Source organism: Botryllus schlosseri, chromosome 2 (assembly GCF_051294905.1).
Source record: "Botryllus schlosseri isolate E-star chromosome 2, Bs_hap1, whole genome shotgun sequence".
Classification (NCBI taxonomy): Eukaryota; Metazoa; Chordata; class Ascidiacea; order Stolidobranchia; family Styelidae; genus Botryllus; species Botryllus schlosseri.
In genome coordinates, this window is record NC_137237.1 from 24281839 (window position 1) to 24295200 (window position 13362).

The 13362-nt window shown below is 39.0% G+C and overlaps 1 protein-coding gene across 2 annotated transcripts in view; it reads right to left on the bottom strand.

The window, feature by feature from the left end:
* Window positions 1-7136: 7136 nt before the first annotated feature.
* Window positions 7137-13362, bottom strand: part of LOC145456744 (NACHT, LRR and PYD domains-containing protein 3-like) — an 84154-nt gene continuing 77928 nt past the window's right edge. For both annotated transcript variants that reach the window (XM_080334864.1, XM_080334855.1), the window contains one exon: window positions 7137-12951. In XM_080334864.1, the coding sequence (XP_080190990.1) occupies window positions 12912-12951 (40 nt within the window). In that variant the 3' untranslated portion in view covers window positions 7137-12911. The remainder of the gene's footprint in view (window positions 12952-13362) is intronic.

Genomic DNA, 13362 nt, shown 5'->3' on the forward strand with positions numbered 1-13362 from the left:
TCGCTTCACCGCTTAAATTGGCACTTATTATTTAAAGTATACAACAATATGTCTTTATAACTCAAATATGACCTAGCCAGGAAAATATGACTTTATATGACTTTATAATTTTCTTAATATACCCCATAGGGATGCGGTTTTTACGTTAAAATCGATTGCACGACTTACTGATGCATAGAAAAAAATATTACTTTAATGACTTTAAATGGCCCTAGTGATTACTGATTATGTATGCCTGAGAGTTGGAATTCATTTCTTCATGCAAAGGCTTTGCAACCGTTGATTGGAAATGCAGCAATCCAGTCTGATTTGGTGTTACAATGAGCAAACAATTGCCACGACCAAGCTACTCAGAAGCTCGTTGCGTTAAACGTAAAATATACACACTTTCTCATTCGTAATCATGCGTTACGTGTATTGATTCTTGTCTGCATTATGTTTGGCGACACAGCGTTTTCAGCACCAGTAGGTTGCAAGTCCGAGTAAGACCGTGTTCGACTCAAGTGTTGGAGGCGTATCTAGACTCGTTCTCGACATCTGATCCGCGTAACTGGTGTCTTAAATAAGTCTAGAAGTGGGTCGTGATACAAATTGGACGCTACGGAATCAAATTAAAGTATATCGGCCTGGTGTAAATGATCATAGCAGTCGAAAAACACCATGAATATAGCAAAACACCAACAGCGACGCACATGTGAGTTGAATCACGCTATCATCAGATGCGATACCTCATAGAAGGTCGCGAACTGAAAAAAGTTGGCAATCGCTGTACAGATGATACACAGTTAAACGTTCAACGTATGTGTGAGCGATGCAACAGCATTAGGCATGTATAATTAACTTTTTATTTATCACTCTATGCTAGAAAATAGCTGCTCAATAAACCCTCAAACATCTTGCAAAATCCAATGAGTTGAGTGTACTTGAATCATGTTTCGTCCATCGAAAATTCGACTCAAGTCACCTCCATAAATCGAGTGAATTGACTCGAGTCAAAATGTTCAATGATAATCCGATATGAAGCCTTGTTTCCAACACATACAAGGTGGTGGTGGTAACATGTTCACTTACAACGAATATCTCGCAGGCTAATTGTTGGTCATGGTCAGTTTGACACATCATTGTCACTAACATACGGCAACGAAATATACCACGTAAACTTGATTTGTGTCTTGATATTTTAGGAATCCATAAGTCAAGTCAATTATTTGAAAAGGGTCAGGGACTAGGAAAAGGTTGGAACCACTGAATTATACCAAATGGATTTGTTAGGCTGATACCTAAACTGGGTATTAAGAGTTAAATAGCAGCGTCACCGCAGTTCTTTGCATCGTATTTTTGAGCACTGTAAGTTGCCTAAATTGGATTAGCCTTACCCTTTCCCCATGCCTTCACTCTGACCAGTGCCTACTTCTATGCGTATTCCGAGTGTTCGAGGTCTTGCGATGCATATAAACAGTTAAACACACAGAGAAGGCCCCAATAACAACAACAAAAATATCATGTTTTGGTAAACTATTTTATATGCCAATGTCTAATTATATGTTCCTGCGTGCTTTGATAGCGGCAACACATCAATATTGATTGTTATGAAATGCCCCAACCAACCCTCCCGATAACCAAGTTTCAGTAGTAGAACGATAAGGCCCCAACGATATGACACCCATATGAAGGTTTGTTGAGATGCCACACCACAGGACACACCACAGGAAAAGGACACACAAGTCACACTTCCTCACCGTCTACGGCGTCTAGATCTTGTGAATACCCGACACGACGGACTATCATTTCCGTTTACTGACACTTGTTCCGCACAACCTTCAAAGCACAAAGTATTCAGAGTATTGATATCTACTTCTCACACGACTAGTCGTTTTGCAATGTCCGAAGATGTCTTCACGAACACTTGGCCTGGAATAGTAAAAGTAATCAGAAAGAAGTATCCTCGAAGAGGTGAGAACGTCAGCGTGCCTCTTTTGAAATAAGCAATTATATAATTAATTTCAATGACATGCCGATTCTGAATCGAGTATTTGGCTTCGAGTCAAGTCGAGTCGAGTATTCGAGTATCGCTCATTATGACGCGATAACGGTATGAGAGATGTGGTAAATTTGAATATCTACCTTCCGTGCTGTGCCATAATGAATATGTCCCATTTCTACATCATATTAAGTATAGTTTGGTATTTTTCCACCATACCTATTTCATGTAACAATACAGTCGGTTGATCGCGGCTCCATAGATATGTCATTTCCACTAACGTGCGAAGCTTTGTACTATATATTTCATATTGTGCGGTACGACCAATGAATATTTCACACACATGCAAAATCGTCACTCTCCCTTCAGGCATGGAACACGATTTAGGGCAGAGGTCTCAAACACGCGGCCCGCGAGGCCATTTCGTGCGGCCCGTGACGGCATTTCGGATTTCGAACTATTCGAAAATATTTACGTGCCAAATATCTTCTTTTTTAACTTGAGAACTGGAAATTTGCTCTATAACTACTCCAGAAGCTTGAAACTATTCATCAAACTTCACTCTTACATCACTTTCAAAAGTTACCACGCAGTGGAAGATCAACTATTACGTCGCATTACTTGTTTATGAGGGTAAAACATGGCTCGTTGATGATTTAGAACTGAAAATTGTGATTTGGACTTGGGCGCGACCTTTCTTAAAATTACTCGAATTTGAACTGACTGGGTGGTAAAATAAAAATGACTTTAGTTGAGTCTTAGCTTGTGTTGCGCATAGCTTACTTAGATATCTAAGCAGGTCGGTACAGAAACCATTGGCGGTATGTTGCCCTTTTGATGTAATGCTACACCCTGTGTCATCTTGGGTATCTTATCCTTGCTATTATGGTCAATTAAATGTAGTGAGTGTAAAGTAGTCGTAGCGTACGCTTCACAGCTGTAACACCAATGATTTCTCCGGCAATTGGACATTTCTATTGCTATGGCACAGTAACCATTATATTCAAGTTGTGATAGATCTGTTCCAATTTTCGAAGTTTAATCTAACGCTGATTCAATTTCACTTTGGTAAGGACTTGATCAATAGCCTAGTTATCCGGAGTATGCCTGAAACCCGGATTAGGCTGTATTGCTCCAATGCTCTGTTATCAGATCAATCTTTGTAAAATTATAAAATATTCTACCTATTATTGTGACAAGGCAAATGTCCGCTATTATAACGCTGCAGCTTTTACGATGTCCTGATGCATTTGTACTCTCGCATGGTGCCTACAACTGAATATACAGCAACTATGCCAAGTACAGCAAAAATTTTATTCAAATATTTTAAAATGTGATAGTTTCCGTGACAGGCATGAATTCGTGAATTCACAATAGTAATTCACATTTTCACGATGCGTCTGGAATGTCAGTTTGCAAGGACACGTCAAATAAGGCTACTTGGAAATACATTGAATTACCCTATTATTGGTGCTGCGGCCCGCGACGTCATCAAAAAGTAGGAAATTGGCCCGCGAGCACATTTGAGTCTGAGACCCCTGATTTAGGGTAATGTCGAAATTACGAAATTTGCCACCGTAAATATTATATTTCCAAAAATTGCTGAAATTTCAATTGGCTCCATTTCGGCTCTGCTAGTTGTAATTGACCCGAAGGTGGCCTGCAGCGTTTTTTAGGCAACTAACGATTTAATCAGAGAATTACAAAAATCCGAAACAAAAAGTTATTTTTAACAATCCAAATGTACAATTGCACATGTGTACATACCGTTGGCAATTTTTTTATTTCAGCCAAAATATCTTCGTTATTCCATACTTCTTTCAGAAATCTGTCACAATTCGCGAGACTGAATATGATGGTGTCGTTTATGATAATTGGTTGTGACGAATTGGACGAATGTTCCATAAAAAATTCTGGCAGATTCCCGTGTCCTCTGAAAGTTCGACTAATAATATCTGTATGGAAATCAATAGACCGAATAAAATGTCAGCCTTCTTGGTAAATACGTGTTATAATCATAACATGTTGCGATAGCATAGTGTCGTGGTGCATGAGAATGTTTAGGTTATGGGAAGAACATAGTTATGCATGCATAACTTGTTGAAATATTCAATCATATAATATAGCGTTCAGGTAGGACTTCAGACTACTCGCACTTTCTGCAATACCAAGATGTGGTCAATAACGAAGTACTTTTATTGTTTAGGAGAACTAAAGCAAGCTTTTGTCGTCTTTGATTTCTTGCTCACCTATTTATGATCCTATATTATTTCCATTTTTAGTTAACAATTTCCAAATCTATTTACTTCTCGAACTTTTGATTCTTATAAAGAAAGTAGTTTTATGGTATGTTTGTATCACCTTCATGCATAAAATTGCACATGTATCACTGTAAATGAATTAATTTTTGTATATCGCACCTACTGTTAGTGCTATTAGCCAGCCATGCTGCGTTATTCGGTAAGATCGACAACTTTTCAGACTGTCATTCTCTCCCATCACTTGAATTAGTTTTGACATGTCTTGTAAATCGCTTATTTTCACTTGTACTTGAGAAACAATGTTAACTAATTTGACAACAATAACTAAGTCGACATTGTAGGTAAATTCATCTATATCAGTGGTTCTCAATCTTTTTGTGTTCGCGGACCCCCTCTCGACCGCCACAGACCCCCACGGACCGCTACGTTTTAGTTCTAATTTAGTTCAATTTTCGTGCAAACGTCATCTGTCCTGTGTAAATATCAACTGTAGGCTGTTAATGAACAGCAACAATATGAATTTTATTGAATATAACATCATATTACTGAGTGGAAGTTAGGAAGACGTTTAGTATTTCAAATTGAATTCTGTAGCTGCATTTCTTGATATAGGCGGCGGTGATGGCGAATGTAGTAATAACGCGTAACGATTATGACTATACGCCTTTGGGTATGATCGCAGCAAATTTGAGAAACAGGTGTTTAATGAACATATAACGTTCCGCCTAATCATTTCTATCCGGCAACTCATCTTGAAGTTTTTTCTAGAATAGCGGTTTATCTCAGCTAGAAAATGGATTTTTACAATCATTTTTTCCAAAACGTCAACTTGAACTTCAAAAATTTAATCATTCTGCATATGAATTCAAGCCAATAAACAGAGTAAAACGATTTGGTCACCCTGGAGAACTATCTAGTAGTTTCAGTACCTCAACTCCAGGTTTCATCAATTTAATATATGTCTTAAATTTTCACCACTGAGTAGATACGGTATCGAGTCTCCGTGTTCATAAAGAGTCAAGTCCAGCCTCATAACCGTTATCGCAAGCTTACGCGAGCCGTAGAGTTACTCGAAAAGTCAATTCATTCGGACTAGTGGATGTTATATCTCAAAAATGAGGTGTTGCTTAAGATTATTACGTCTTAGATATTGACATATGTGATCAGTAATGAAGTAGCCTACATCTTTCAAGTAAATTTCGGCTACTGGCAATACTTCTTCAAGTGGTTATGTTTTAGATTACTTCTGCTTGACAGTTCTCAGTTACCTAGGCCAAACTAGGCCTAGAACGCACTTATTTGCTTACTTGGAAATCACTATACATCTACTTCAGTCACAACGGTAACTAATGTCACCCTTTCTAGACATCGACATCGTCAGATCTGTCGTTCTGTTAGTTATGATCACGATTCTGAATATCCGCGGAACATTGTATTCATATAAAAGTGATTTGGTATTTTACTGGAGTTGTTTTTATGAAGTGTTCAAGTCAATTGGCCTATCGCAGGCTGTATTAAATAGTATCACGGGCCGCTCTTTCAGTATCCCAGACGCGGATCGAACAAGTTCGAGACCTCAGTATTTTTATTTCGACTGCACATTTTTTTAAAGTTCTGTACCCACTAATATCATCAATTTTCCTAGGATGAACAAATTATCATCATTTATCTACATATTTTTAGCAAATAGCAATATGTATTTGCATATGTATCTTAATCTATCACTCTCTGTATATTTTCACACATACGCACACAACGGTATGGAATTTCGATAAGAAACCATTACATACTTAACACGGTTTTTTTCCGAGAAAAGCTGTTGGAAGGTCTTTGCAAATCTTTTACCGAGCCCGATCATTTCGCGGTATTCCAGATCTGTCGAATCTTCCTTTTGGCTGGGATGATACCAATTGCGCCACTGGCCGTTCTCCTAGGAAAATCACATCAACATTTTACAAATATTTATTCAGATTTAGAAATATAACATCATGTATCACAGTGTCAATTTCAAGCTGGTGTTTCCAAAACTCTGACTCTAATCCGATTTAAAATGTAATATAGGATATGAAGGAGTTACGCAACCAAATTAAGCGCTTTTTAGAGATGAAATACTGATCAATGATACTTTCTTCATTTTATATCTATCAATAATTCTCTACAAATTCTATATCATCAATTCTCTACTAGTTGTTGAAGATTACCCCTGACGAGTGTCAGCCGAAAATATTCGAATTCATTCCAGTATGAGTATACCATTCAATTGTATATTGAAATGCTGTACAACCAAGCAGCTTGTCATTAATTTATTACGTAGAACTTTGAAAATCAGGAAGAGAAGTTTTTCGGTAATATTCGGAGCAAGATGTTTTTTGAGAAAATAAGATTGATCAGAAATTTACCAAATGCCATTCTTGATTCCGGAATTGTTATGTGGCGTGACTGTATACCGGTGTACCTACTAGTACAGAACTTCAATATTGCAGCAAACAACACGTTCATATTGTCAAATTCATCCCACTCGAAGTTTTTGGACTGACTCTCACCAGGAGCGAACGTCATGAAATGCGGTTAATCAAATTCGAAATATATAAAGAATTATGCCGTTGTGACGTAATAATGACAAGTACAGAGATTCGTGAATGACACGGTTACGGTATAACAGACACAAATTCGGCTGTAAAATAGCCGAACGACAACACAAATGAAATAATCCCATGGTATACATATGCTCCTTCTGGCGGCAGAGGATCCGCTTTTGCGGCTTATTGTAACGGTAGATCCGAGGACTTTTAACTGAATAAGAGAACAACCACGAGCAACCATATGGAAAACTGATTACTACTGTATTGTTTCGCACACTGGAGGTGTTTTAAAATGTGTTGTCCGGTGGCAGAATTACAAGTTGTTATTGGATCACGCATGGTATTTGAGACTGTGATGTCGGTGAATTCTTTGTTGCAAACGCTGAGACGTGCGACCCATGATACTGACTGTCGCATCGGGACATGCATTGGTAAAATATGTTAATCTGGTCGTTCCGAGGTAGCGCATTCTCTCGCGTTGCGGGTATAGTGAAGATTTCGTAGCAAATATGACACGGGTTCCACTTGTGGCAAACAATGACTCACGGAGGACTAAATTTATTTTTCAAACCTATTACAAACTGTGCCAATCCACGGCAGATGCAAATAAGGTGCAGGGAACGCCTCGGTACAAACGGCTTTTCCTTATGAAAATCATGCATTTGACCAGGGACGGGCAACCCGTGGCCCGCGGGCGCATGCGGCCCTCGAGAAAGATTTGAGTGGCCCGCGAGGTAATTTTCGAAATACCTTATATTATCAAAAAAAATAATTACCGAGGTAATTTATTATGAACTTGCAAAGCCAACCCAAAATTTGATTAACCTGGCCGTGAAATTCGGGATATTGATAGTATAATATCAGTCCCGACGCATTAGCGTAGCCAGGGGTCCGCCACATTTTCGAAGATCTTCGTATATGACCATAATATTTCGCGGTCCGCCACATTTTCGAAGATCTTCGTATATGACCATAATATTTCGCGGCAGATTTATTTGATTTTCAATGTGTTTTAGAATTTCACGCGATTAATTGTCACTCGATTTCTTGCTTTTAGTATTGGTATACTTTCCAGAGCTGAGTCTAACAAGAATCGCAATTATGAAAGAACGTGTCGTTAAACATGCGACTTATCGAGTGCGCACGTGCACTTGTAGAAAGATCGTCGGCGATGAAACCGTGACACAAAATGATAGGCGCATGTTAGCCGAAACCTTCGATATTGATATGTCTAAGCGCCTAATAATCCTGTCCTTGCCAAATCAGCACAGCGGTATACCATGGCATACCGGAATATACGCAAGCAACAATAATATTGACAGAATTCATTTACTATCTTTGCGAAATTTTCGTTCTTCGCGCGGCTAGGACAATTATGCACGAGGAGTTTTCATGACATAATTGTTAGCGATTTTGATTCGTAGTAAGACAAGACTTGTTGTCACCGTTACCTAATCCGATTCGCTGCTATTGGACGACCAGTAAAATGTCATTAACATTCAAGCGGCCGCGCAATGGCTCGTAAATCTCAAGTGGCCCTTTAGCCGAAAAGATTGGCCACCTCTGCTCTAAGTAATGTGTTCTCAAATTTAATATATAACCAGGAAACATTTTTGGCCGCAGCCATTTGCTTCAGAAAGCCTCCGTAATGGTACTACCGCTAAAAGATAATTCTAATTATCTCCATTGCACGCCAGGTGCACAAATAAATTTCTATTGTGTCGAGGGTAGGGTTTTCACGTAAATGGCCTCATTATACAACTTAAAAAAACAATCAATTCTGTTCTTTTTAAAAGACAATGTTTAAAAAAATAACTGTTTAAAATATGTTTCTAACCAGTGGTTCTCAACCTTTTTCGACATGCGCCCCCTTGGCGATGGTCAAAAAATTTGCGCCCCCTGCACTTATCGTAATGTCAAAAAGAGCACATAATATAGTAGTATATTAGCATAGTAGCATAGTATACATATGGTATATCTTACGCCAAGTTTGAATCCGCATCCCGGGTGTTGAGTCTTTTACATTTCAGACAAATTTCCCCGAAACTTGTTTGAAAATAACGAAAAAAAACATTGAATAGGACATCAATTTATTTCAAGGTAGATTTCACTGATACTAATCCTAATGCTGGTAATGAATAAAGAGAGCACGGCATCGTTCTGTCCTGCCATGCAAAAATTGATGAGTTTTGGAATTGAATTAATTTGTGTTGATCTGTATATAGGGTAGCCTAATTGAGGGCGAAACCCGGCAACCTACATTGTCTTAGGCCAGGGGCGGGCAACTTCTCCAGTCAACGGGCCGGATGTAGGAAAATTAGGTACTTGGCGGGCCGGATTGCTGAATCGATACATTATTCGCCTATTGATACACATATACAAGGAATAAATCGTATTTATTGAATGTATTCTAACGGCAGCAACGTAACTTCAAAACCATTTTTCGCCGAAAATGACGAAGACAATGGGGATTTGAGAATAGCATTGTCATACCTGGTGCCGCCATGTCTGCTTCTCTGTGATCAAAACACACGGTTCAAACTCTAATTAAGATTCCAAGGCGTTCTATAAGCCCGGTACTCCAAATTTACCAAGATATCAGTTCATTAGGATTAATATATGGTAAAAGCAGATAATGCATGCAAGTCTTCTCGCTCCGACGAACTTGTGCGTAAGCTGTACTCCCGCATGCTGCGCAAACACGTATATAATAACGTACAGTCACTAAAATTTGACGTTTAAGCAAGTAGTGGGGAATTTCGGCAGACTGGGGCCATGGGCCACATTATCATGTAAGACGGGAAACAGTACGCGGCCGCGGGCCGGACAAAATCCTGTCTCGAAAACCTATGTCGCCCGTCCCTGTTTAGGCAGTGCAGTTCGCCAGCTATTAACATCAGTTAAACAGCGCACCGAGCTTTAGGCTACTGCCAAAGCTATGAAGAAATGAATTAATTATACGTGAAAATTGCTCTAAATTTTCAAAGAATATCAAAAATTTGTTCAAATGAAGTTGAAATCAGCCTATACTGCGTTGAGCGCGACTGCTGGAGGTTGTATTCGGCAAGCTTTCTTGAATACGAAATAAGTTTCTTCTTCAATAATCGTCTTTTCAGAATGGTTGTAAGACACATGGTTCGTCACAATTTATACAGACTTTGTCAATTTCTCGCGCACCCCTTGAGAGACTCCCGCGTCCCCCAGGTTGAGAACCCCCGTTTTAAATGAAGTGTTTTAAAATACCATTTGTGTTAAATACAATCCGAGTCGTGGATTGCGCGTGTAAGCTCCTTAACCCGTTACATCATTCTTGTGGATTGAGCATTAGGGTTGTTCAAAAATATATTTTTTCCAATTTCACACGCTTAATGATAATATACTCAGTTTGCCTAAAAAATAACGCTATACACCAAATTTCAGTCAGTTCCGACCAGTAAAGGCGGTACAATCTTGAATTGAAATTTCGGCTATTTTTGAATTTGTATTATTTACGGTGGCAAATTCCGACACTTCGGTATGACCAAACATCTTGTTCCAGGCATGTCTGAAGTGGGAATTATGCTTTTTTCGCGCGTTTACATCTTGATAAAGTGCTGTGATAGAGTTTCGATTATGAAATTGCAAATAAATGAAAAATGAATATGACACTGATAGTTGGAACTATGTTAAGAAAGATACAACAGAACACAGCATACAGCAGAACAGAAAAGACGACAATGTAACGTGCAACAGAAGCAATCACAGGAAAACAATGATTGCCTGATTACAGATCACCACATTCGTCAACAAAGATTTCGATTAGATATGTGAACTAATCGATCACTTTGACTAGCACCGCGGATTTTTTTCGAATGTAATCGATTGCGATTATGATTACTTGAAAATGTTGTTATCGTCGTAATCGATTACTATTATATATCCCGTTTTCTCCATGTCTGTGTCCCAACACAACAGTCACAATTCGACGACTGATCTCGCCTAATTGCCTGCAGTCAATGATGGCCAAAACTATCTTGTTACCAATCATATGTCCTCCGGCGAACCTCTAAGACTGACTCAGCTAATCCCTGGGGTAAGTTTGAGCTCCCGCTATAAGTACACAAGTTTAGGAAACATAGAATTTACAACTAGCAACTTTGGGATAGCGATATTGTACACATTCACTAAGCACAACGTCGCGTAGGCTGCACCATTCTCGAAAATATTGAATGATGATTATACGTAGAGCCCGACCGATATTGGATTTCTGAGCCGATACCGATAAGACCGATATCCAGTACCTCCACGGATAACCCCGATATATTCAGCCGATATTGAAAAGATATGGAATCTAGCTCAAGGCCCATGTTTAACACCTCATAGCATTTATTACAACAACTTTACAGCCATTGATATGCGTGAACATAAAATAAATGATCTAGGGGCTATAAAAATATATCAAAAGCACCAATCCAGCAGTTGCAGATTACAGTTCATGAAGCACAATTTCTCGGCCCTTTCTCCATGGAGTGAACTTCCGTGGTCTTCCATAAATGATGTATATAGTACTAAACACAGTGAGCAGTCTTTCACTAGGTAACATAATTATTGGCACAGCAAGAATTGGAAATCTTTCATCATTTCGGTTCCACCACTCCCTTGCAGGGGATCTTTCCTTCGATTGTTTCACCAAATATTGATATTATTATTGACATTCTTTTGGCAGTGCACTTGGAGCCTTCAGCACATCGGTAAAAATAGCTGAATAGAATGTGCTAACAACTCAAATTGTCCACGTCTGCAACTGCTCCACACATCTCCCTTGGGCATTGAGTTGACCATGACCAGCATTTCAACAATCAATTGATCAATATTTTACGTTTTTTTGTCAAAATTGACCAATGTCATCATGAAATCAAAAATTTTCGTATCAATTATTGACTTTACTCCACGTTTGCTTGATTTTCTTCCCCTCTATGCTCGCATATTTCCTATCATGGTGGCCTCGCAGGCCTCAGTCCAGACGACTTCATACATCACTGGTATAATTAGCTCTGTTGGTACCGAACCAATAGCACTATCTTCAGAGAAATGTTTCGACGCGACTCCTTTCTCTATCATCACGAGGGTCAGTCCAGCACGATTGAAGTTTTCATTTCTCTTACTGATTGAAATCTTCTGCAGACAACTATCCATCCAGCTGCTCTCTGGCTTTGGTGATCGATTACTACAGGGGGATTCCCACGAAGTCAGTGGGGCATAACGGTGGTTCGTTATCTATAATATTTTTCAGATTGGCACGCCTACTGCCCTGTATGCAATATGCACTATATGCAGCTTGGCCATTTATTTTTATAATTTACCGTCCTGACGTCTTCTATCGACTTCTCTGACTCCCTGCCACCATGTTGTGACGTCACGAAAATGGCCGATATTTTTTTACGTTCAATGGCCGATACCGATATTTCTCTCCAAGCGTGATATCGACTCGATATTATCGGCGAGCCGATAATCGGTCGGGCTCTAATTATACGCATTTGATTGCAAAAGATATAGTTCGGGAATTACGATAGACATCCAAAATAGTTCTGCAACGGGAGTTGTAGCATAGAAAAGCAGAAGAAGAATAACGAAATTATATCATTATATGACATCCGAGGAGTTATGAGCAATCACACGATCATGCATATGGCAAATAGGTTGTCTTTGAAAAGACAAATTACGGTAAAACAATAAGAAAACTGAAGAATAGAAAAATCGAAGTAACAATATTTTAAAACAAAACAATAAAATATATGATATATCCTGACCATCTAATTTTATGAACCATGAATGTATTCAGCATTTTATCTTTTATGTTTCATCAGTGCACGAGTGCAGCAGCATTCAGGAAAACAGCTCTTATAATTCTGCGCTGTCAAACACGGATTTCGTACTGTCCACCAAATCACTAATGTTATAATCAGGAAATCGCATACAATTTCGAGAAATGGAAGCATTGGTGCAGTGTTTCCGGCTACAACTGTTGCTTGCGAGGAGACGAGCAATTTCACGCGCTCCGTATTTTGATGCATAATGGGAAGTCGCGCAAGCTAGATCGATCATGTTTCAGGAGTCATGATCATCTTGTTCTTTTCTTCGTAACTCTCTAGAACGAAAATAGCTATGTCAAAATGTGCGCATTGTCAGAATTTCTAGTTGTTCATAAATAGTTTGCGTTAATGGCTTCACAATATTGGAGCTAATTCATCAAATACGGACTGAAATGACTCATACAAACCATGGGACTGATTTTGGAAGTTTATCATAAGTCAGCTCTAAAACATGTCATCAATGGTTTGCAGGGAAACTTGGCATTTAAAAAATGTTGCATAATTAGTAGCATTACATTTTGATAACACACAAAATAATCAATAACCTGTAAAACAGTGGTTGGCGCCAGTGCCCCTCCCTGGAGGATGATATGGATTTCGACGGGGTGTAAACACTCAGTGGGAGATGGGGCGCACCGACTCGCTATTGGGGACGCTGAATAAAAATGGTGCAGCACTGAACCACT